The sequence below is a fragment of the Apus apus genome, chromosome 1 (assembly GCF_020740795.1).
Source record: "Apus apus isolate bApuApu2 chromosome 1, bApuApu2.pri.cur, whole genome shotgun sequence".
In the NCBI taxonomy this organism is placed as follows: Eukaryota; Metazoa; Chordata; class Aves; order Apodiformes; family Apodidae; genus Apus; species Apus apus.
The window spans coordinates 141906472-141932653 of NC_067282.1; the positions used below are offsets into that span (position 1 = coordinate 141906472).

General features: G+C 36.2%; 2 protein-coding genes across 5 annotated transcripts in view; one reads left to right on the plus strand and one right to left on the minus strand.

Annotated features, from left to right (window-relative positions):
* Positions 1 to 26182, minus strand: part of ERC1 (ELKS/RAB6-interacting/CAST family member 1) — a 291365-nt gene that overhangs the window by 163769 nt on the left and 101414 nt on the right. For all 4 annotated transcript variants that reach the window (XM_051633488.1, XM_051633479.1, XM_051633469.1 and 1 more), the window contains 3 exons: positions 15354 to 15491; positions 14169 to 14309; positions 13643 to 13783 (listed from right to left, as the gene is read on the minus strand). In XM_051633488.1, coding sequence (XP_051489448.1) covers positions 13643 to 13783; positions 14169 to 14309; positions 15354 to 15491 — 420 coding nt within the window. The remainder of the gene's footprint in view (positions 1 to 13642; positions 13784 to 14168; positions 14310 to 15353; positions 15492 to 26182) is intronic.
* NINJ2 (ninjurin 2) overlaps positions 26034 to 26182 on the plus strand; it is a 303752-nt gene continuing 303603 nt past the window's right edge. The window contains exon 1 of the mRNA XM_051633568.1: positions 26034 to 26037. The gene's annotated coding sequence lies outside the window, so the exon portion shown is untranslated. The remainder of the gene's footprint in view (positions 26038 to 26182) is intronic.

Genomic DNA, 26182 nt, shown 5'->3' on the forward strand with positions numbered 1-26182 from the left:
AGAAACCAATTTAAGTATTTAAATCCAGAATTAAAAAATTAAGTTATTTTTTTTTATCTGAAACAGACTCAACATATGAAAAAAGTAAAAATATGAAAAAAGTTAAACTTCCTGGAAAGGAAGAAAAAAGTATATGTGAGTAGGTATAAAAATTACCCACTTTACCCACAATACTTTGCATGTATTTTTATCTAGATAATCTAGAAAAACAAATCAGAGGTTAATAGCATTCATTAGTTACATCAGTATGCAAAGTGCCAGATAGATTCACATAGATGATGCTGATCTATGGAAGTCCTTGCTAGTTATCTGAGCGCTACAGACTAGAATTAATATGAATATGGCTACTTACTGAAATTATCTTTGCCTAGGAAATACAATTTTTAAAAATCAGGCTATGGGCACAAAAAGCATGAGAGGACTAAAGATAAAATTACCCTAATTAAGAGGTGTTGTGTTTTTGGGGGGTTTTTTTATGGCTTGGTTTGTTATAAAAATCATTATTTATTAGTAAGATTAATTCCAACAGTACCCAAGCACATTAGAGACAATTGAAAAGCAGTGTTTATGATAGAATGTAAACCAGCAGACTAAGGACTATCTTCTCATTCTCCCCCTGCCCCTCTGCTCTTGGATCTTCAACTGCTATTCAATATAAACTTCATAATTGTTCAAATTTGCTTCAGTGAATAGCAGGTTTGGGGGAGCTATATTGGCAGCCAAGACTGCCTGCAAACTAAAAGCCTCTCTCTTCTCTGAAACAAGCCTGCAACAGAAAATAAGACTACAGGCTTTTTCCCCCCATGTGTACCTGCAGAAAGTTTTTTACAAGCTGCCAGCATTGTGCTCCATAGCACAGTAAATTTAAAACCAATAGTATAAGACTCTGTTGCTTTTAAAGGTGATTGGACAGAACTGCAGGAGCATAAAACTCAGGGTCAGAAGTTGCTGTTTCCCAAGAACCAAACAACAGTGAAAGTACACTTGGTTAAATCTGTTTAGTTATCCAGTAAAATGAGACTGAATGAAAATATCCATTCATTGACCCCAATATTTTTGGCTCTAAGTCTCTTGTTTTTAATTAGCTCCATGAAAACCAAGACCACATTCTAGCAAAATCCAGGATAAACTCAGAGCAGAATATTCTAGGACTGAAGAACATCTTGATGCTTGTCTTTACTGGGAGTGTGATGTTGGGATGGATCTGGGTTTCCCAAATACTAGAACGTTTCCTGTTCCAGGGCCTTGGCCCTCCAGATCCTGAGTGTTGATGCTGTTTCGATTTTCTTTTTCCTGAAGGAAGAATTCCAGAAAGCTGGATGACCTGCACAGTATTTTTATCCTAGGAAAAAATGCCTAGCAATGCCCAGGTCTCCCAGGCAGATCTCAGCAGGAGCACCCAATAACCATAGATCCTGGAAGAGAAGAAACCTTTCCTGAGGCAATCCATTCTGGAAGACTTAAAAGGCTCCCTACTTCTGAGGGTCCTTCAACTCAAACCTCACCACTACTCTGCCACCGAGATTCAAGTCTGAAAAAATCCTGCCTCTGACTGCAACCTGGCTCCAAGTGCATCCCTGGTGAGCCTGGAAGCTTTGAGAAGCCTTTTGGAGTTAGGGCTGTCTACACTTTCAGATTCCTTACTGTCCCATAAGCACTTTGAATTATGCAGCCTTGGAAAGGGCTCTGTACTGCAAGTGGAAGTCTAATTAATGTATTGCCAAGGTAATACAGACTCCAGGAGGACATTGCAGCAATGAGACTGACAAGTGTGTCAGCTCCATGAACAGCTGTAAGCATCAGGGAACATACTCTGCTGTGGAACTGTCAGTGGGTGTTCCTGAAATTGCCTTACTGGGAATTCCAGCCTGCAGGAAATCTGAAATATTTAATTTCCTTTTCAACTATGCTTAAATTTCAAACAAAAACTCCATCATTCCCTCTCGAATACCATTTTGCAGGAACTGGGAATACTGGGTTTTGGGGCACCTATATTCTCCTAAGACACACTCTGTATAGAGTTAAGTCTGGTTTTCCCCAGAGGCAGAGCCTGAATTCATCCGTACTGGATTTAGGTATGTTTCCAACATCTCAAATTGTTTGTTTTAACAAGTACTCTCCAGATACTTTAAAGTAATCCAGAATACATAGTCAGATAATCAAGAAATGTATTTAAAATAAAGCAAAGCTAGGCTGTTAGCCTGGATTACTAAACTCCCTAATTCAAATTATAATATCTAATGCAGTTCTACTGTCAGGACAGTCCTGATTTATATTACTTTGTGTTAATAAAAGCATCTCCACAGCAACCCAAGAGATGCTCCTGAGAAGAGGAAATCAATTTTCTTTTGTAGAAAATTAGCTAACAAGTCAGTGTGTCTGGTTCTTATAGAACAAAAGGGCTATTTACATGACATAAATTATTAGTTAAGACACATAACACATGTTATTTGTATATAATGCACATAAGTATGGATACTTTCACCTAACACAAAGTAAGCGTCATGTGATATGGTGTAAACTGGAGACCACTTCCTGAGTTGTGAATTACTGAGTGACTTCTGTCCACTTTGTGGCTTATGTACAAAATACGTGTTACATGACCATATCTAAAATCCTACTGGATTAATTTATTGTATAGGAGAGAAAACCAATGCATTTAGAGGTTTCCCACAAACTCACATCAAGATCTTCAACACATGAAATTGGCTACCTTCCCAATGCCACATTGTGCAAAATAATTCAGCAGTGGTTTGTTTTTTTTTAATTGAAAAGAAAATTAAACACAAATAATGAATTCCTATATTCACAGTAAAAAAACCCAAACCACAACAAAACAAAAAAACAACAACCAACCAACATAAAACCAAACCAACCGACCAACCAGAAAAATTAAAACAAAGAAGCAAACACAACTTCCCTCACCTACCAAAGGTGTACAAAAATTCCAAAATCAGGTATGAATTTAATTTTCAAAATATACATGACAAATGCACTAACAGTTTCTGCTGCACTAAGAGACTGTAAGCAGTGAATTTTGATAGCTTCAACTTTCAGCTCTACCTGAGACAGCACTCCTAAATCTGCAACCTCTTTGTACAGTTACAAATAAAAACTAAAATGGGTAAAAGTATGATGAAAAAGGAATAAATTGAAAAAGCAGCTTGCTTAGGGTAAAGGAACATTGCACTTTCTCCTCTGATAAATGAGAAATTAAAAACGTATGTCTACATTGAGTTTACCCGATAACAGGCTATTTTAAAACTCTTAACTGTTACTACTGACCCTGTCATTAGCTCTCCAGGTCTGCTCTCATGTCGGGTAAAACAATTGAATTTAAACTACTTTCAAGAGCACAATCAAACTTGCACGTTTCATGCTGCACTGAGCTGCAATAAGAAACACAGTCACGTTTTAGCTCAAAAGCAGCACCTTCTTAAGCTATGTTTTTATTAGCAAAACTCATCTGATCAGTATTAATTTTAACACTTTGCCAGTGTGAATTTAATTTGAAATTCTGAGTGGTTCAGGACTGAGAACAGTTTAAGCTTACTACTTAGTTTAATCTTACTACACTGGATATGCTCTCAAAGTTCTTAGCGGGGCTATAAACTAAGAGGTGGTTTAACAGCTTTCTGCTTTTCTGCTCTTAGCCATCATTTCCCATCTGGAATGTGGTAAGTGATGGGGTGAGTACTTCAGGTACCTAAAGAATAAAAGAAAGAGTGATTGTTCCTCAAATAAATGTACTATAACTTCTATTACTTCCACATAAAATCAGCTGACAAAGCCAACTTCTACAACTAGAACAAAGATGGCCAATGTTTCACAGACAGAACCACTATTTACAGATGGAAAGGAGAAGACGACAAAACACATTTAACAGATTTTTCTAAGTTGATATTTCTCATGCCAAAAAAGTCTTTACTAAGAGGAAAGGTGATCTTACACAGCTTAAATTGTGCCAGAAGCAGGGAAGAATACAATAGCACAATAGCACATCTAAATTAAAGGCTCTAAAATGTAAGTAAAAATTCCAAACATTATGACTAAGACTCCAAATCAATATTCCTAAAAGATTAACTAAATCACACAGCAAGTAATTCACAGCAAACACTTTCTACTTTTACCTATGAATTGAGACAGCACATTCAGTTTAACATTTCATGTACATATGTTGCCAAGAACTTTTGGCCACAAAGTAAAAGTTCCCAAGAATTTGAAATTCCATTTTTAATCCACCCTTCTACCTCCAAGTGTGCTTCAAATCTGCTAAAAATAGCAAATCCACACACAAATACAAAAAAACATTATGACTATTTACTGCAAAAGACAAACACGTGTAACCATTTTCTTCATTTTTCCTATTGTAAAGGCAGCAATTCAAGTGATAAAACATGTGCTGCCTTCTGTCTTTATTACTTTCAATAAAATTATTAATTTGAAAAACAACCTGACTTCTTCCTATTTTAGTTCCATTGTTCTAAACACTATGCACTATAACAGCTTTTCAAAAAGGCTGTACTGGAAGTTAGAGGCTCAGAGAATTCTCTGATATACTGTGCACCATTAAAATTCGAGTCTGCCACAGAGTTATTTGTTACCTTATTATTGACAAAATATTTTAAATGGTTAGTCTTTGTTGATGGAACTGTACGTTTTTGACAGTGAATAAGCAAGTATTTGGCTGGAATCATGTAAAGAAAATGGCTGAAAGTCTAAATAAGAGAAAGACGCCTTGAGAAAATCCATTACTGAAAAAAAAAATCACTTCAGAAATTGATGAATTCCCATAGTCGTTATCAAACATTAACAATTATCTCCCGGCAGACTTTAAACCAACACAAACAGTGTTGTACAAAGACAGAGAAGAAATGCCCAGATAATGGTTGTCTTTGCGAGTGTACCTCTGCCTCCTCTGAGCCAGGCTTTACTCACATGGCACAAGCTACTGCTTCACAGGAACAGAGCTTCGTTCAATGTGCTGAAGGGATTTACACAAGTAACTGGCAGATATTGAGTATTTGATTTTTGATATGCAGTGTACATCTCTAGGCCTCGTTTACTCTAAATTACACTGAAAAATATACCTGTTTTCCCAGTTTTCTTTCTGTCATGCTTATCATGACTGTAGGCTATTTCTTGGCAAATGGTAACTAACCACTTCATAACACCACCAATGGGAAATGAGCATGCATTAGTATAACTTGTGCAGGTGAAAAAATGTCCTGCCTTATTCACTTAATGCTTCCCTATGACTAAAAACCATATTTTGTCATCTAATTCTTCTAGATGATTACCATCTTCCTCACATAACTCTGCCTCATTCTTGGAGCATTTTTCACACTACAGTGAAGAATGCAAGAGTCTGGCTGACAATCATTTAGTTTAAAAATGTTATAAAAACTCCTTCACAATGAAAAACGAGAAGGCTACACAGTGTCTTATCAGCAATTTCCTAGCTTTTTGAAAATTAATTCTTCAAAATGAAGGTTTCTGTGAGGGGTAGAGTAGGTAAGTTTAATCTTTTACGTTTAAGAGAATTAGGCGGAAAAATCCTCCAACTTTCCACTGCATAAGATGATGCTGACACGGCCATGAACCATCAACCAGACTGGAACTTTGAAAGCCACCACACAGCCTCTTCTACCTTATATTCTGTGTTGCCAACATCACACAGTTTGTTCCCACATTTGGTATTTTTTTACTTCAGAGTAATGGGAAGTCTGATAAATTTTGCATGCAATTGTAGATTTTGCAGACAATATGCTCTCCTGGGTATAAATTACCCTATTTGCACCAAATACAATCCTTCTGTACTGTACCTCATTTCCCCAACTTTTTATCAACAGGTACAAATTCCACTCTTCCTATCCAGGCAGATTCCACCAATATACTAGTTCTTCTCATTCTCTTCCTACCACTCCTTTTCAGGTTTGGGGGATATTCTGCACAGTTAGTTCTATCCAACAGCACCTACACAGCATGTAGTGCCATGTCTTCTGCCCACATGAAACCCCCTCCTCATACCATGTCTTCCTCAAGTTCCAGGTTTCCAGGTTATCCTAATTTCTCATTCCTCCCAGCAAAATCCAGTCTGCTTTTCCCCTCCCAATGGCAACTTTCAGTACCAATTTCCAATCCTAACAGATTGTTTGTCCTGACCTGTTCTACACACTGAGATGCTGATTCTTGCTTCTGCTGTATTTATATCAAGCAGCTGCTTGAAACCATCATGCTATTTGGTGAATAGACTACTTGGCATTGTTGCTGCCTGCTCAGAGGACCAGATCTAGAAGAAGCTGTGGCAATGGAGTCACAGGGAAGGTCCTCCTCCCTCTTCAGGATGGGGTAAAGCCAGTGCAGCTGGAATCTTCAGGAAGTATAATTGCTAAATCTAGCTCTTTACTGAGCACATACAAATAAACAAAGTATTTAACCTTGAACCACTTCAGATAGACTTAAACAAGGCCTTCAAAAATATCTGGTACAAGGACCAGATCTTTTAATAAAAAATTGATTCAATCAACATGTTTCTGTATTTTGTTCCTGAGAACAGTGAGCTGTTACAGCTGAGCGTTTCTTTCAAATACACAAAACCAAACTAAATCTCAAACTGAATCAAACAATCTAAGAAACTTCAGCTAAAAGATTTAAAAGGTTTTGCAAAATGATAAAAATTAGTTAAAAAAATCTATTCAATAGGGTGCATTAAAGAAGTTTAGCAACAGACTGAACCACAGGTTAGGAGGCTAGCAAGTTATTCTAAAGTGGAGGAAGGAATCAATTTACCAGAAAAGCCTTGAGTCTGCTTTTCATACCTGAACACACAAAATAAATAAAAATACATTTCCCTTTGAGGAAAAAATATTTACTGTCAGGAAATACTAAATAAAGAAATCCTTCAATGTCATATACACTAATCTTGTATCCTATAAGAAAACAATTTTTTTTTTCTAATCTTTGTGCACCAAATACCTTAGAGTATTTATTAATGACTGCTTTTATATATAAATAACTCAAAATGTAGTGTAGGAGTTTTTATGCCCTAGCTGTCTACTCATTGTTATTTCTGATGGTCCTAACAATACACTTTTCCCTATTGCACACCACAACTCTCTTCTCAAATCTAGTCCCATAAATGCATTTTATTATCTGCTCTATTAAAATTATTTTTAATATGGGATGTTGCAAAAACTGAACTATAAAAGCACCAGGAATTCTCTGACCTTCAGACAACGGTTGTCAGGATAGTCAGCTACACTTACTCTGAATATTATCAAGAGTAACACAAATACCAGCCTTCTGAAAGTTTTATAACACAATTTTTATGCACAGAGTCACAAAAGAAATCTGACAAAAACCACCTTGGATTACATAATTTATGGTGTCAAGATATTACTATACAAACACTTCTTGAAAAGAGTGCTCCTTGACATCAAACAGAAGGCTGGTAACAAGATCCAAAATTAAACTGACATAGTACCACTGAGCTTAATGGTTACACAAGTTTTTACGCTATCTTTTCCTTGCCATAATTTAATTATTATTTCTAATGCACTGCTGTACTGGTGTAACAGAATATTTTAATGCAAGAAGCTTGATATGCACGGAAATTCTACATTCTTGCTCTGAAAATGCACAGGCAATACAGATGAAAGAAAAGGTACAGGACAACTGAAGCTGCAGCAAAGGGGAGCAAAAATACTGGCACAATATTAAGCTGTCCAAACAAAAATGAAGTTAGATCAATGCAGCCAAAAAGTAAAAGCACCTGAGAAGGCTTTTTTGAGCATGACTGGTCAGACATAACATAGCATTTTGTTTGCATCCCTATGATCTATACCCACTACTGAAGTAATTCACCAATATACTCTGTTAGACCAAATATAAAAGCACAGGTGAATGCAACACATGCAACACAAAATTACATGGGGCTGGCAATAGCCTCTCAGTTTGCCAGGGAACTTACTGGCTTGGATGGATGACTCAATAAGACTTCAGGATGCTAAAGGGAGAAAAAAAATAGGAAAAGATGGAGAAAATCTGGGACAGGAACAATGTGAGAGAGAAAAAGAAAGGATGCAACAAGAAAATAATTAAACAGCTGCAACATTAAGTTACTAAGACAACAGAATCCTAATTTGTGGCTTTGGCATGTATTACTAACCAGTTTTTGAAACATGAGAAGCATGGAGAGTAACCCTCGTGCAAGTTCCAAACTTGACGTTTATTCCTTAGTATAGCAGTTTTGTCCAGTCCTGAAATACTTAACCTAGTCCTGTGGGTTTACAGGTGTCAGTTTTACTAGTTGAGCAGAACTTTAATTTCTAGCACTTCACTTCGATCACAAGACAGCTATACGGTTTAGAAAACTTATTCAGCAACGGAAACTATCTGAATACTGAACACAACTGCTGTGTTTTTAATTTTGTTTTTACAAGACATCCTGATTTCCTTCGTAGCCTTTTTCTTTCTAGGTTGCTATGTGGAATATATAATTTACCATCCCTTCTTTCAAAAAACACATCAGCAACTGAGAATAAATACAGTACTCCTACCTCATCGACCACTATTATCAGTAATATTTTCAGTTGTGGCAGAAAATCTATGTTCACAAAAATAAAAAAGCACTAGAGTCTGTAAGAGATCAAGCTAAAACTTGGAAAGCATAGAATTTGAGTACTGTCACTAGGTCATTTTCTCCTGTCTTTTCAAAGATATTATCCTCCTGAACTTGAAGGAAAAATGCCACAGCAGAAAAAAAAAACACGTCTTCTGAGTGAGTCTGTTTAATCTAGAGGTATTTTCCTGGCAGGGGATCACTGCTAACATTCTCTGATGAAAAGTTCCTAGAACTGCACCAAGGGAAAGTTTGTTAACATATGGTTTTGGACTTCTTTTCTCTTACCTTGATCCCTTTCAAAGAAGGAAAGTATCTATAGGGAGAATAACTATGCACTGGAAATGAAGACAGACGAAAATCCGTTCATCTTTGTTGGAACAAATTCTAATATTAGTTGGTCTCTCCCAGATTATAAAAACAAAATTAAACAAAGCAGATTGGCTGGGAACCAAGACAGAAAAAGCTAGGAAAATGGTATCCCAAAGAAAACAACTATAAGAAAAAGTTTTCACTATAAAACTATTTCATTAAAATATAAGTTTGAAAAAAGAGTTTCCTAAGAAAAAAAACCCAAACAACCACACAGCATAAAACCACTTCACAGAAAAACAGGGAGAGAGCCCCCTGTGTGTGATTTCCCCTTAATGATTCCATCTCAGTAAAAAAGGAGGCTATTTAAAGAAGGATACCTAGCCATGTAAACTCAACTGGGATTTATGGCTTGCTTTCAGTATTTGGAAACTCCCACAGTATCTCCTGCTGGCAGCAGGCTGGCAATTGAGCACAGAAGCACTGACAATAGAATAATTAGAATATTAAGCATAGATATTTGCATAATCATACTATCATTATTTTAAAAACCCCAATCCCAAATATGAAAAACTCTGCAGTGCTATTAAAAAAGACAGGGTTTAACATAAAATATTCATTAGTAAGAAGAGGAAAGAAAAATCGTATCAGCAACTTTTCAGCACCCCTGCACTCCAGCTGGTTAATAATATTTCATTTTAGTGCAAAGTGAAATAACTTCTAGAGAAAAAGTGGGACTTTGCACTGTTCATGATTTCTCAAAGGCTCACTGTTTAGAGATTAATAAGTTTTTTCCCAAGCACTGCCCAAATCTTTTTTTATCTAGTGGCTTAACAGTAGTCCAATTCAGTCTCTTTGGTCTGCTTCTTAACATCTAAGGCTAATAGATTTAACTGAAAGTACTCAAAACTGTTTGGGAAAAATAACAGCAAAACAAGGCTGATGCTAGTCATATCTCTGTTCAAACGGTAAGGGAAACAATGTAAAAGGAAAAGCTTTTTGCCATTTGCTGTTAAAAGCTACACAAAAGAGTCTTTCCTGCATGTCTTATGCAAAACAGCACTAAGATAATGAAATAAAACTCAACATAATAAACCTCTAATTTGGTTTTAAACCACATGTTCTTGTGTAGCCATTAGTTTTAAGGTTAATTATGACAGATATTTGCAATGGTTGACAATGCAAATGTTTAAAACTGAGTTTTTAGAAGCTTTAAAATGGAGTTGGATTATATATCATAACTGTATCAAGTATGACAGGGAACTAATTCACCTTGAAAACGTCAAACTGCCTAAATAAATATCTGCAATGCATTTAAAGAGAGAAAGAATTCTAAAGATATATTTTTTCTACTTTTCTAGAAGTGGCAAAAAAACCACATTGGCAAATCAAAAACAGGTGGAAAAAAGTTTATTAATGAAATATCTAAACTTACTCTTAAGTATAAAACATATTAAAGTGATTGCTATCTGTATTTACTTGAGTAACTACGTGTAACCGTGACTTGGTTTGAGAAATCAAGGAGGATCAGTGGTAGAAGTGGACTCTCTCATCCAGCTTGAGCTGAAGCAAATGCACACTAATTACATGAAAGCATACCTGGGTCCTAGAACTTCAATTCCTTTATATAAGCCATTGTGAAATGACTTCTTCTCAGAAAAATAACCTTCCCATTGAATCTGAATGTTCCCTTGAATAAGAAGAATGCAGTAGCCCAACATGACACAGTACTTAAAAAAAGGAATAAGGAATTGATTATTTTGTCTCAGCAGGATTTGAGATAGTACTTTAGGGTCTCTGCACAGAGACTTGTAGGGCAGTTGTCCAAATGTCCTACTAAGCAGTAACACCTGAAGCAGAGGAAAAAATACCCAGAGCATGATGGAAGGGCTTTATACTGCACATCAGCAGTGATAGGCTATAATTTTTTTTCCCCATAGAACTGAAATGATCCTGAATTAATGAGGTGAGGCAGCTTCTTTGGATGGGAAGACATGAATCTATCTCTGTTGACAATACAATGAATTTATATCCACTATTTTTCTCAGAATCTAATTAAGAATACAGTTATTTGTCCCACAGTTGTTCTGTACATATAAGCTATTTTCCCATTTTAACCCTCAGGAAAATGATCACAGGAGAGTAATTCACCCTCTTGATTATTTCCTGAAAAAAAAAGGGATTAGATTATAAAAATATATGGTCTTATGAATGGGCTCAGTGTCCTTGGGTAATGTTCCTGGATACCAGCTATTAAACGCAATCCTCTCTAAGATGGAGTGACCAGAAACATGCCTAAAGGAATTATAATGAAGGGCTGTCATCACAGTGCAAGTTCACTGCATGTTCACTTTTTAGTTAGCTGTGCTTCACCAGATTTTGGTTGACGTCCACAGCCACTTATACTACTGATATACTCACTCTTTATAGTGAGTAAAGCAACCTCAGGGGAAGCAGTGAAAAGCTGTACATTTACAAATCCTAAATACAGAGACACGTTTCCTAAATAATTGAAGTTCCAGAATTTGTTTTTCATAACCTAGCTATTTGTTATATCCTCTTCCAGTTAGTTTTTGTTGTTTGTTTGTGGTTTCTTTTAAAGAAAGTAATTGTGACAACATTTTCCTCTACAGCTGTCTGCCTACAAACTATCATCCAATTGCTATAGCAATCTCTGGCAAATATTAGCTACAAGATATTCCTCTACTCATTATCAGTACCACACTGACAAAGGATGAAACTCAATTCATGACGGTGAATTCAAATAAAAGGGTCCTTCAGGACTTCTGAAACACTCACCTGCTCTATGGTACACTATAAACAGCCTCTGAGACTGATTACATGTGCACAACTATTTACTCCTGCTAATGCACTTTCTTGATGCTGAATAACAGAACTGTTTATTTTGTGTAACAGAAAAAAAAAGAAGAGCAAACACAGGTCTAGGTATGCATATATGGAGTTTCATTTACACAGCATTCTCAGGTGCATTAACACCTACCTTGCACCCACACAACAGAAACCCTAAACAGGTCTTAACTGGTGACACATGATCATTCATTTGAGGAACCAGGACAGAGTTCTGAACTACAGCATGGGCACTCCTCCTTTTCCTGGGTGGATGTAAAGAAACAGCTAGAACTCCACAATCCAAGACTTAAATTTCTTTTAAAAATTTTGTTGCCTCTTGTCTTGTTCTAATTTTATAAACAGAAGTGTTATCACTATTTTGTTTAGTGTGTTTTGTGCATCTCTATCACCTGCCCTTTTAAAATAAAAGAGTTAAAAACAAATCAGTGTTTCTCTAAACAGGGCAGTATTTATGCTTGTCCTGGTTTGAGCCAGGATGAAGGCAATTTACTTTTTACTGATTGTTTTTTTTCTTCAGTGAGCTCTCTTTTAACTAGCAGCAAGTTTTACAGCTAGTGGACTTATAACACTGGAATATTTATAGATACTGGTGAGACATTAAGGACACTTAGCTCTGCTTCGGTTTCGGATGCTAAAGGAGGAGAAGAGACATATCTGCAACCCTCCTACGTAGGGAGGAGCAGACTAGACATATGGTAAAATCAGCAAACTAAAGTATTCCACTCCATGTATCTATGTAAGGCTCGGTATAAATTCAGGGATCACAGAAGTCAAGCCCCTTCTTTCTGGCTTCTTCCTCCCTTCTCTTCCACCCACGGGTGGTGTCCAGGGAGGACTCCGTCTACCCATCACTATTGCTCCCCAGGCCTGTGCATTCCTGACCCTCATAACTCTCCCTTCAACTCCTGTCTGCTCTGCCACTCTCTCCAACAGTGCTACAGGACATTTCAGAACTGCTCACAGCTCAGGATATGCCACGGGAGTTGCCGGGGACTGGTGAAGGCAATAGGGGTTCCGCACATTTCTGAACACATTTGTATATAATTGTACACATTTTCTTTTAAAATTAGTATTTAATTAAAGCTGTCTAGTTCATTCTTCAACCCGGAACTCAACTCCTATTTTTCTCCTTTCCCTACCTGGGTGGGAGGGGGATAAAGAGCGTTATTGCCACTGGCCTAATCACCAATCCTGAGCCAAACCGTGACAATGCTAGTCAGTTAAAATAAAGAAGGCTTGAAACGTAAACATAACCCAAAGATTCTGTTCCAATGAATTAGCTTACTTGTAATAGAGTATTACTCTTCTGAACAGCAGACTCCTACCAATGTACCAGCTGTGACTGGCAATGAGATTAAAACAAAAGAACACTTCACTGGTGATATATTCTTTTCATTTGTTTTTATGCATTTCTATGGGCCAGGCAAATCATGCTGCTGAATTTAATTGCATTTAACACCTACGTGTTGCTAATTGCTATGTGAAATGTTTAGCCGTTAAATTTTTAGCTGCTACACCATTTTAATGGCACAATTTCTACGACTAGCTGTATTGAAGCAGACTAAGTATTTAACTCCTAGTACCTGTCAAAAAAAAGCCACTCAACAGCACTGTTACTGCCTGTAAATGACGTCCAAAATTAGCACCCATGTCTGAAAGTTACTTTCTGATTGACTTAGCTTGTAATAGGGTTTGCATGGACAAAACTACACAGTACCTTCTGAAAAATCAATTCATAGAATTTAAACTTAAGACCCAAAGTCTTCTGTGTGGACATGTCCAATTTGTCTAACACTGAATGTTTAAACCACACACATAAATATGAAGTAAGATTACCTTCTTCAATTGATTTTCCATCTTCAAACATTCTTCCTTTTTCTGTTCCAATGCAATTTCTAGTGTCTTGAGTCTTGAATCTTTCTTCAGTCCTGATGATGCTAAGGATGAAGCGTGCTCCTTCAGATCCAGTAGAGATGTCTAAAATATAAGATGTACAATAATTGTCAAGTAAATACTCTTTATTTGCAACTGTTCCTTATTTTGTCTTTATTTTCTTCCTATCCTTTCACACTATGTTCAGGATCCAACTTACAACAACATATTTGTCAGGATGTTCTTATCACTGGATTAGGACAGCTTGATTTAATTCCTGCACTCAGAATCAAAAGAAAGTATTTTCTAAATTATTTTTTAAATATTTTTTTAAGGCCGAAGATTCTGTAAACGCAAACTAATACTTCAGTGATAGAATTGTTTAAGAAAAATTGGTTTCAAATAAAATTGTATTTTAAAATTAAATTTGGCCACAGCATACATATAAAACAAACAATTCTAAGAAAACAGATTCATTTTGGTTGTCAACCTCTTTTTCTGTGAGATCTCCTTGTAAAATGCTGACTTTCTCTTTCAGGTCCTTAATGTCCTTTTTGTAATTGTCAATCTCTTCCTGTTTTTCTCGTTCATCTCTGTCACGTTGCTCCTTTAGGCGCTCAATGGTCCTTTCCTGACAAAATAAAGCACTCTGTAAAGAAAAGCCCTCTTAGTTCAACTTAAGAGACTTCATATCACAACACTTCTTACACACTTTAGATGAGGAGTAGTGTAGGATATTGCCATTTTCTTCTCTTTATGGTTGTAAAACAGATCCTCAAGAAGAAAGAAAACTTGTGAAATCTATAGATTCATTGCTAAGAAATACCAGGCTTTCTGTATCTTGAAAGCTCACCATACTGTTAAAATGCAACACGATGTACCTGGTTCTGATAATAAAAAATAACCTAGACCAGGATACATTACACATTGCTTCCTTACTTATTTAAATCTTATTTTGCCAAAACGTACAGTTACATCTGTGGCTCTTCAGAGAGGAAGGAGTGTAGTGCCTATATGACACCAGGATTGATACACAGTAAGACAAGGCAACAAAGCAGCTTTCTGTACACTAGATGTCAATGGAGCTTTGGTTATCTTGGAAACTGAAGGGATGCAAGTGAATTCTCCAACCTCATGCAAAGCTTTTATTATAGAGTTTCACATTTATAGAATCTGACAGACTAAAAGAGCTTTAATCCTGGTTCTCCAGAAATGAAGAAAAAATATCACCTCACCAAAACAGAACAGCAAGGCTGCTCTCTCAGTCAGATGTCTCCTGAGTATTGGACAAGGGTGAAAAAATACAATGAGAACAATAAAGCTGCAAATAAAGTGAGACTGAAATACAGCTGCACCAGGAGAACTAGTAATTTTGATTCGATACTGAGAACTAAAACTCCATTTCACACAGCCAAGCTTTAAATTTATTATTAAAATATCTGAGCAAAGAAGGTAAAATAAATAGCCATTAGCTTGACTCTAATTAAAAAAAAAAAGAAATGGCAAAAAGCAGGGAAGGCACAGCTGGGCCTGCAGCGGCCTCTGGTGAGGGCTGCCCTTGCCCTCCCTCGGCCCTGAGGCACTAGGGATCTCTGGTGGAGGGAACCTGCGGAAAAGCCGCCTTTGGAGGTTATTTGCAGAAGGAACCTTTCGAAGGAAGGCTTTCCATACTCACTTTTTCTGCCAGTGCTTCTTCCAGCGTGGTCAAGGCAGTGTCAGTATTGGTGGTGTCAGCCTGCAAGGATTTCACTCGATCCTTTAAGCTGCTCATTTGCTTCTCCTTGTCTCTTAGCTGCTCTTGAAGATTTTCAATCTTAAAGAGGAGGAATACATTTTAAGAAAATAGCAAAAGCAAAGTAATCCAAAATAATCTTAAACTCTTAAAAATATTCTTAAAGGAAGTAGGCAAGAGTCTAGTTCCTATAACCCTACGTTAAAACATCAAGCAATGCAGCCAAACCAAATATTAACAAGGAATCAGTAACCTTTCCAATAATCAGGAAAGAATTCAGAACAATAATTTCTAAATAGTATTTACAAGAACGTTGTAAAGAATGGATGCTGTTCTTAATTTCTGAGGATCTTGGGCACTGCATGACTGAAGGATGATCAATGGATTAGCAATATGAAAGGAAAAAAAGCTAAGAAAAACATTACTGCATATATAAACCAAAAAAAGGCACTTGATATTTAAGAAGTTGTAAAGATGTATTGTTCTCAGTATTTCCTCTGGTACTGTCATATTCTTTATTGTACTGGCATGTTGCTTTTTCATCTTACATGATAGTTTACTATGTGGTACACTAACACACAGCATCATTCCCCAGGTGGAAAATATATCAGCCTTGTTTTCTGTGGGTGTAGAATTCAATACATTTCTGAGCTCTGAAAACATCTTTTAACAGACTGAGAAGACCTGATGCTAAATCCATTTTATGCATAAACACACACATCACAAGAAACAGACAAATTAACATTATGATAATGTGTTGAAAACAAATTTATCAGCACAGGATTAAAGGTAGATTTCTCAGTAGCTTCCTTGTTGCTGACAGCAAACGTACATCATAAAACTGGTGAATGACATGTGGCATGTAAGGTACCTACCTCCAAAACACCTGTAGCAAGATATTCTTTCAAAGACATTTTTAAGAAATAAGGTAACCAGACAACCCCATTGAATAAGCTAAACTATAGCATAAACTAGTCTTTTTGCTTCAGCTGTAGAACAGCAGTTAGCAGCTCCTCGGTTACTGGAAATACAGCAACTACTCCCACATTTTACTCTTCAACCCTGGTAAAACTGAGCTGCTGTGATTACAGAGCAAATGGCTCATTAGACATATCCACTATGTCTTTGCTATCTCTAGCAAAATTAAATCTGGAACATAGTTTTAGAAAATGGTCTGGATATGTGATGATAAATGTAAACGATTTTGCAGGAGGCTGAACATCTAGTCACAAATAACAGTAGATGTGTTACAAGTGGAAGCTAGGAGAAAGAACCTCATTCAGTGAAACACTTGCTGATGTTCCTCTGTAACCCATGACCGTGGAATGAGTCTCCTAGTGCAAAACTCTTCACATTGCCTTTATTTTTTTCCCCATTTCTTTAATGCAAGCACATGTAAACTTGCAATTCAGCTTTGTAAACAATCTTACATATTGTATATTGCTAATAGCAGAAGAGCTATGTGATGTTTTTTTTTGTTGTTGCTTTTTTAAGGAATGGACTAAAATTGGTTTTGGTTTAGGTTTACCTTTGTCATTATTTTCTATTAGAAAAAAAAATTTACCTCCAAGTTATGGTTAAATCACACTACAAAACAAATTTTAAAGACCACCAAAAAAATATAACCTGTGACATACCATGTGAGTCAGAAATAACTATAAGAATTGAAAATTCCTTCTTTTTACCCTCATATCTATTATTCAATGCCTTACTAGCATATGCTTGTAGCCTATGGAGAAGGAACCCTACCAGTATAGACTGAAAAGTTCTCCTGGCACCCATGTGTACAGCTCCTGAGGAGGCAGCATCCCCAAGAGCAGCCTCTGTGGCTGCTTTTGACCTTACAAGCTTTCAGTGTCGTCAGCTGTCTAGACAGGCTGGCTGTTTAGACAGCCAACCATGAAAATATACTACAAAGAAGGGTGAGCTATTCTTAGATTTGTGTTTACTTCTGGAGGTGAAACACTCTTGGCAAAGCCTCCAACTGGCTGAAGAGGAGACGGTGCTGGGTGACTTTCTGCTGTGAGCAAACCACACAGAAGAGACAGCTAAATAATTCATCTTCAGCTTATACTAAGGTGCTTGCCAAGGCAGCACGAGCATTTGCACAAGCACAGCATGCATTTTCATGTTTCAGTAACACTGTTTACTGTCATTGAAATAAGATGACAGCTGTATGACAGTACTGTATGTGACTGCTCCATCTCCCTCTTGCAAATGCACACTTCTGTATTCCAAGAAAGAGAAATAGAAATAATAAATGCAATGTGTAGAAAGTGTGAACCTGTCTGTTCTTTCAGGCTACATGCCATACTTTTCAGTCTGAAGTAATGAGTGATGGTTTTTGCTACCATCCAGAGAACAGCAGGTACACAGAAATGTTCTAAGTCACTAACAGTGAGGTACTAAGAAACCCACTCTACCTACATCTGTGCCTTTTGCAGGGTCAGATAGCTGATGGTCCCCAACTGAGACATGCCCTTGAAACTACAGAAAGCTACAGCTGGATCAGCTGACGTATCCAAATTGAAATATCTGTAAAATAACAGATGCAAAATTTCCTTTATGATATCACAATCAGCAATCAAATAGTTGCCTTTTATTCGATTTTTCTCCCAAACTTGCATTACTGTAACATTTAGTAACTAAACTGTAGGTTCTCCAAAATTATGTAATCTGAAGAAAAAAAGCAAAGAATAATATTTACTTTGCCTGTAAGGTTAATGAAGAATTTTGCTGTTATCTGCTTGCAAGTAGCTTGAGAATCCTTTTCAGGAAGAATATATAACGTCATATTTGCTTTACCATCCTTTTTTCCTACCCAACCACCAAAAATAAAAAAGGAATTCTGAACAAATTCTTAAATAACAGAAATAAAACAGATAACCAAAAGAGAGTCTTTCTTTTCTCCCCAACAAAAGATGAAATAAATCACAATGGAATCTCCAAGCCCTCTGGAAAACATAAAGGGACAAGGACTGAATGAGTGCTATTTAGTCTTCAAGTATTTGGAAGATAATAAATTTCCTCTGAAATGCTCTACAAACCTAATGAATATGTATCACAACATTTCTCCTAAAAGAAAAATAAAACCATAAAATTATTAGACTATTAACAATCTTTATTCTTGCCATATATACTTATTTTACAGGGTAAAGACAGCAATCTATGGCTAATCTGGCATCACTAAGCTTACTGTAGAGGTACACTTACATATACTGGAATAATCTGCTTGGCATACAGATTTCCTCATCAGTAATGATTTACTGAAATCTTTTTTTCCAGCATTACTAGTTGTCAGGCACTATCATGTTTCAACCTGGTTGATTTATTCCTAGTTGTGTGGAACTAATTTAGCTTTCCACCCCTGAAGCACAGGACCAGAGTCAAAAGTTTCCTCTGGCATTCTGTTCCAAAGGCAAAGAAGCATTCTACTTTCTGCAACTACAAATCTCACTGAAAACCCCAAGCAAATGCAAATAAAAAACAGCCCAAGGATTTAAATGAGTCACATCTAGTTTAATACCCATCAGAGCCACTAAATTCCCAAATTCCTCTAATTAGATGTTACTAGGAGATTCTTTTTTATCATGTTTAAAACAAGAAATCCTTCTGTAGAACCATCATGAATCCTAGGGTATGCAGAAATGGAACACTCAAAAAACCAATTTCTATTGTACCAGTGAATTTTATTTTAGAATAAATGAAATGGGTTTGAGAACTGGTCATGCAATCTCTTTTTTCCTCCTCACTGTGTTACTGGAAAATCACCTCTTTCCTCCTTCAAAATACTTGTTTTTAATCAAAGATCAACACTTTGCAATGGTATTTTTTTTCATCACCGGGGATTTACAGAGTTAACTGCATTTCTGTTTCTTTTCCCACTTTCAGTTTTCTTCTTGCTATTCTGCTTGACTTTTAAAACAGAATACAGTGGTGAAAGAAAAAAAATATTCAAAGTGTTAAAAGCCCTCTAACTTAGTTCATTCTGTGACAATAAGAAAAAAGCGAAACAATCCTCTTAGAAATATGAAGATTCAATTGTCTTTGGAAATATTTAAAAAAATGCAAAATGCCCACCCTGAATTCAGTATAGTTTTCAACTTGAGAAAGTGAATTGCATAATCCACTCTGTGTGTATAAATCTCCAATATGTAGCAACTAGCTATATTACTTACCTGCAGACAAATAATTCACTATACTTTTTTTCTAAAAAAGGACAAAAATGCCTTTGCTCACACCCTGCACTTGAATTCCCCAGTGCAGTTCCACAAAGAGATTGTTTTAATTGGTGACATGACATATTCATCACATATACAGAAGACAATCTATTTAACAGATCTATTATCTATAATATTAACCAATTTTATTTCAAGAGCAGATGTCGAAAAGAATTTGTGTGTGTTGCTAAGCCTCCGACTTTTTTCCACCTTCCACCTAGATTTCATCTGGTGGAAGCAATACTGTAAAAAGGATCTAACTAATCAGGTGGGTTGAGATGTTTTCTGTTCTGTTCCTGTGGCATAGCCACCCAAATAAAGCAAAACTTCACATAAGCTGTGAGCTTTCCAAGCAGTTCTTCCTGGGTTTTGTACAGGCACTATTGGTCACGTCAGCTCCAGGGTCAATGACTAACTATATTGAATCAATTAGACTGAAGGTAATGTTCTTGCTATTCATTTTAAAGGTTAAATTCTTAAGACTAGCAACAATGTCCTGAAGCTGCACGAATGCTGAAGCTTCAGGCATCCCACGTCTTGTTGCGAGGGTGAGATTTTTTAAGTTGAAGATCAGGATAGAGCAGAACAATTTTCCTTTTTTCAGTAACATTTTGGCAAACAAAAATCAGAGTTCCTCCCTAAGTTCAGCTGCATTCGGTATGCTCTTTTTACTTTGCAATCCAAACCAATTGATGTAAATATGGTTAAACAGTTGTCAAGTTATATTCAGATTTTGTTCTGGAATGATCATACTAAAAATAATCTTCAAGTAATTTGTGTATCAGTTAATTTCATAAAATTTGTTAATCACAAAGTAAATTGAATACAGTATGAAATGCAAGATACCAGTGGTGGTCTCTCTCATTGTCTTTTTAAATAGCTTAATTTCTGGGGTCTCAGTTAACACTTGAGTGTAGAGTTGATGAACTGTTCAGTTAAGTAGTAAACATTTGCTCCGTTTACATTAGTTTTGCTACCCAGAGAAGACAATACTGATTTTTATTTTGCCTCCCAATAAAGTTTTCTCCTTCTTATTTATGCTCTACTTCCGTACATATAGGGAAATTATTTTCTTTGCAACATCATATTGGAATATCATTGTACACTCTGAAAATGCCCTGATGTTGCTGAAGCGGGATTCTGTAACACCTTGAATTGCTATGTAGAATCTTATACCAGGAGCCTCCTCCAGTCTCCTGGCTACAAACGAACATACAGTTAGCCTAAAAAAGAGAACCAGGCTACAGTGGGTGGGGAGAGCATGGATAAGGGCAGGACAAAGAGAGAATGTGAGATCAGGAAGCTCCAGCATAGAGGTACATCTTACAAAGTTGCTTACTGCTACTCAGGTGCAGTTAAAATTCAGAATAGCTCCCATGAGAAAAAAATAAAATAAAAAAAATTGCTTGTTTTTCAAAAGATAAAATCTTCTTGTCATTTTTACTCTCATGATCTTCAATCTGCAAAAAGTCCTTTGAAATTAGCATGAAACTCTACAGGGCTTAATTTTACAAACAAAGCATTTTGTTGCTATGCAGCTTAGAAAGCACGAAGAATTTATTTTCTAATTAAAATAAAACCTTAATTGTCAAATACATGTATGAAACACAAAGAGGCACATCGTTACTACTTGTAAAGGAAGAAACTTGCACACAGCAGAAACAAAGCTTAAACAAATACCTAGAAATTGCAGGACACCTAACACAATTAAAGCTTTATTCTTGACCTAACTTTGCATGCACGTGTATGGAATAAGGTTGACTTGAGAAAAGACTGGCACGGAGGAAGAAGGGGTACTACAACAAAAACTGACTTAATTTTATAGACAGTTAATTATTTTGTACCTTTGGTGAAGAAGCAACAAACATTTGACATTAATCCAACACAACATTATCTTTCCAGTGCTTTTTCATACAAAGATACTTTGCAAGTAGATTTGTATCAGCCAGAAAAATAGTTCAGCTATGTTTACATAAATAAGCTCTATGGAGGTTTCCATCATTTTGTTTCCTTTTGTCCTCCTTTCCTTTGCATGCCTAATCATCCTCTAGTAGCACCAGTTTGCTGACAGATCACTGCAAAGTAGAACTAACAAGAACAGTCACCATGAACTGAATTATAATTATAGTATCTTCCAAATAGTAAATAACTTTTTCTATATTGTCACATTCCCTATAACTAACAGTATTTAAACCAGATGTTTCAAATAATATTCTGAGAATATTAATCACATATTTGAGATCCTTCTGTCCTGCTAGTAAGTTGCTTGAATTTTCTTCAGTCCTTCTAAGACAATATGCTATCTCTATAGTTTGCTGAAAACTGATAACGAGAGGAGTTTTCATTACAAGCTTCTAAGAAGATTCCAGCATAATTCAACTCAGGGGGGAAACAAAAGAAAAAAGAAAAAGAAGTTAGGACCTCAAGACTGATTTGCTATATTACCTAAATTCACACTTTTAGGGGAGCCAATGTATATATTCTTAAGCATTGTCCCAGTTTCAAAGCATTTGCCTAGAAAAAATCACACATTAGCAATAAGTCACATCCTTAGACAGCTGTAAACTAGATAAATGTGAAGAAATTGCTTCATTCTGAGGAGGTTCAAGACTACCAATAGCCTAACCTAGTCAAAAGCTGAGTCTTTGAATTGTAAAATCCTACCATGGACACTGGCCAATACAAGAGAGAGTTTTGAAGTGAGGGGTGCAGGGGGAGGAACTCTTTCCAACCTGCTGACGTAGGTTCTGCCTCAAAGCATACAGGTTTTAATGTGAATGGAGAATAGTCTATGTAATATAATATTAAAGCAAATTAAATAACAAAAGTGTTTGTAAGAGATTTCTTTCAGCAATATGTGATCCAGTTTGTTAAATACATATAGTTAATTACGTAATCCATTTAAAAAAACATAAATCTCTATCACTAGATTATCTTAAAGCTTCACTGGGAAACTCCTTGTTTTTACTGGTATCATCAGCTAAGAAAATGTATACATTATCCACTACCACCAAGATTTCAACCCGCATTGCTGGTTAAGACAATTTGTTGGTTCCAATGTGAATGCAGTATTTCCAGTTACCCAAGAAATTAAAAACAGAACATTGCCATCATAAATAACAAAACAAATTCATTTAGACTCTGCTTCTTCTCTTCAATGAAACATTGAGTTTATATATTATTCATTGACTTCATATATTTTAAAGTGTCACTTATACTGAGGACCATAATTGAAATAATCTGGTAATTTATTTCACAATCTAACAATGGGTTATATCCATTTTGTTGAAATCCTGGGCTAATTATGCAGAATAACGTCATGTTAACTCTCCCTTCATCTGTGTCTTGACATGAAGCAATCTCCGTGACTATGCTTTCTGAAATTCTACTCTTAAAACCTACCAAATACAAATGGATTAAAAAAACCCAATTATTTTGGGGACATTTGCTAATTCCTGTTCGAAGTCTCAGAAAAGACTGACAATAAATGTGTGATTTACATTACAGAAAGAATACAAATACTGTAATTTGGAATATTTTCATATTGATTTTTCCCAAACATTCAAAATAATGGGAATCAAAACTACTTCTCTGTGGAAAGCTGATAAAACAAAGGGAAAAAATGGAAGTAGTAGATTTTAACCTAGATAAGATATTCTGTTTTGTAAGAAGCAGAAAAGAACTAAGAAGTTGGGACATCACTTTTAGAATAGCTCAAGCTTCACAAGGTTACACAACATTTTAAAAGTGTCAAGTGAAAAATTTATTGTATTATGAATTAAACTTCTTTAATTGGATAAACCAAGTACAGCGTCTCATTGATTATTATTTTTAAACACTCATCATTTCATAGCAATTTGATCTCATATGCTCAGGAATACTGATGCTGTTTTCCTGATTTGCTCTATATTGTGGTTCTACACAGAATAAGGTACCATTACTACTGACACTTCTGTGCTTTGATCCACTCACAGTGCAGTGCCACATATTGCATATTCATAACAGAAAAAAATAGTGATGAGAGAAGACACGAAGAAAAGAAAGGCTTAACTCATCACAGGACTGCAATAGCCAGAATGGAAACCATGGAGCAGAAAAGAACAAACATTAAAGGCAGACCAATGGATAGGCTGGGAACATGAGATTTAATCCTGACTGTAAAGGAAATCTTCACAGCAAACTAAACTCCATTTACACCACTATTAAGGATCACTCAAGCAGAAGGCTGTACAACTCTAACAAAGTTTTTTAATGAGATTTGGATTCAGATACTGAATAACTTGGTCCAAATCACTGATTTACTGAAATGATCAAAGAAATATTGTAAGGTAAAACTGCCCTAAACCAGAGGGGAGAGCTCTAGAAAGGAGGGATGCTTCTAATCCCAGTGTAAAACATGCCCAGTCAACTGTGATTGTCTTGTTTCATTCTCCTAAAAAGGATATTGAGTGATGAATAGGAAGGAATTCAGAAGTCATACTGTAAATACTAAACACAAGAGTGTGTGTGTGTGTATTCTGCAATATTTAGCTAGCACCACTCTTACAGAATTACTTCAGATAATGATAGGTGACAAAATATCAAGCTCTCAAATAAAATTCTTTAATGGCCCAGGCTCAAAAAAGCTTTAAGAACCGAACATATTAAATTAACACCATGATTTCATTCTTTCCATTTTATATCACAGACTGCTTTAGGCAAAGCAACACTCCAAATCTCTACTGAAAAGAAAGGCTGGAAGGGACACAGTGGTCCTCTTTATCCAGAATTGCTGTGTCTAAAACTGTCCTCCACTCACCTTTGCCAGAAGGTACGTAAGCCCTTCATCATGCAGAGGAGCATCCTATTTATCATATGCATGCTATTCTGGGACAAGGTGATCCTAGTTTCTCCTGGTGACACTACTCCATGTTGACCAGTCTTCTTACCCTTTGGATAAGTGAAATCACAGGCTTGAAGCTATTAATACACTTACGCCTCATGACAGGCCTAATAACTGCCTAAATACTGTGCAGAGACCCACCTTAGAAGACTGTCTAGCCTAGTGGATCCAAAATCTATTCTTGAATCCAGGAAAATATTGATTTAAAGTGAAAAATTACTCCTTCCTTGTCCTAGTGAAGATCCCTAAGTTGGCTAATGCAATCACTAATGTCTGTTCCAGACACAGCTCAGACAATTCCCCCAGGGGCAGAAAACGCCTGTATGCCTGGTCACCAAAGCAGTGGAAAATTGTGAAGTCTTGCAACCCAGAGAGCAATGAAAAGCCACGCAAAGAAGACTGATGTAAGCAACCTCAAAAATGGCATATGCCCTTGCTTTTCCTGCCTCTTCAATCACAACAACTTCGCATTTGTCTAGTATGACAGAGAGTACACCAACAAAGCTTATTAGCTTTATCTTGCCAGGAAAGCTACATGTTTAATTTATAATGAAGTCAAGAGGCCCCACACTTGGCTGTTTTCCCAGACCCCTTCAAGAAACCAGAATCTGTCAGTCCCACTACCTATGAGTAATGTTCCATCTTGCCAATCAAGGGGTTATCTCAAGGCACAAGAAGGACTTAATATTAAAATGACTGCTCCTCTTTGAGGGATACCAACAAAAAAAGATTCCTTCCATATATGACAGATTTGCTGAATTGTGGTTTCAGTTTTTTTGGAATGCTGGAGTGCAGATAATACCAGAAACTCCAATGGAGTTTTCTTGCAACTTTGCTTTTGTTATCAATCTTATGTGACACTTACAGCAATGTGTATCAGTTTAAAACCCTACATTAGCCAGCTACAATAGCTGAACTGTAGAACTAACATCGTTAACCTCACAGTCCTGTTTTCTTTCTTTGCTTGAAACTACTTATCTAAAAGGAGATGATATTCATTACTTCACCAAAACCAAAATAAAAATCAAGTACTCTAATTTCTAAAAGCAACAGGCAAGATTTTTTAATAACAAAAATATAAATTGAGAGTATGCGCCTTACATGACTAGATCTCACAATAAGAATTTAGCTCGCTAGCTTTGGTATACATAAGGACAACGTTTGATTTTAAAAAGAGTATTACCATACATCAGGGAATATAGGTACATACACCACATATGATCCAGATGTTTTTGTTTTTATTGTAGTATCACAAAATGCACCAAGCAAAAGAGGGAGTTATACAAAAATAAAGTCGCATATTCTCCATTTACAAATTCTAATTCATAATATAGTCAGGCATAAAAATTTATTTTAAATCCAGTAGGTCCCTCTAACATGGCTGCTGCACTGGTAGCCACAGCTGTGCACTAAAAATTACTGTCATGGCATAACATTTGTTTGGTGTAAAATACATTTTTCAAATTTAAATTCTGCCTCCTCCACTAGTTTAGATGTCCCATGTAATTTACTAAACAATCTTCAAGTATATCCTAGGCACCTATGAGTAAATTCACTCACAGATTTCACTGCTCTGAAATTTAGTAAAAGTGATTCTTATGCAACCCTATTCAAAAGCAGTCTGGATGTGGTCCCAGGCAAGTGGCTCTGGGTAGCCTTGCTTAAGCAGT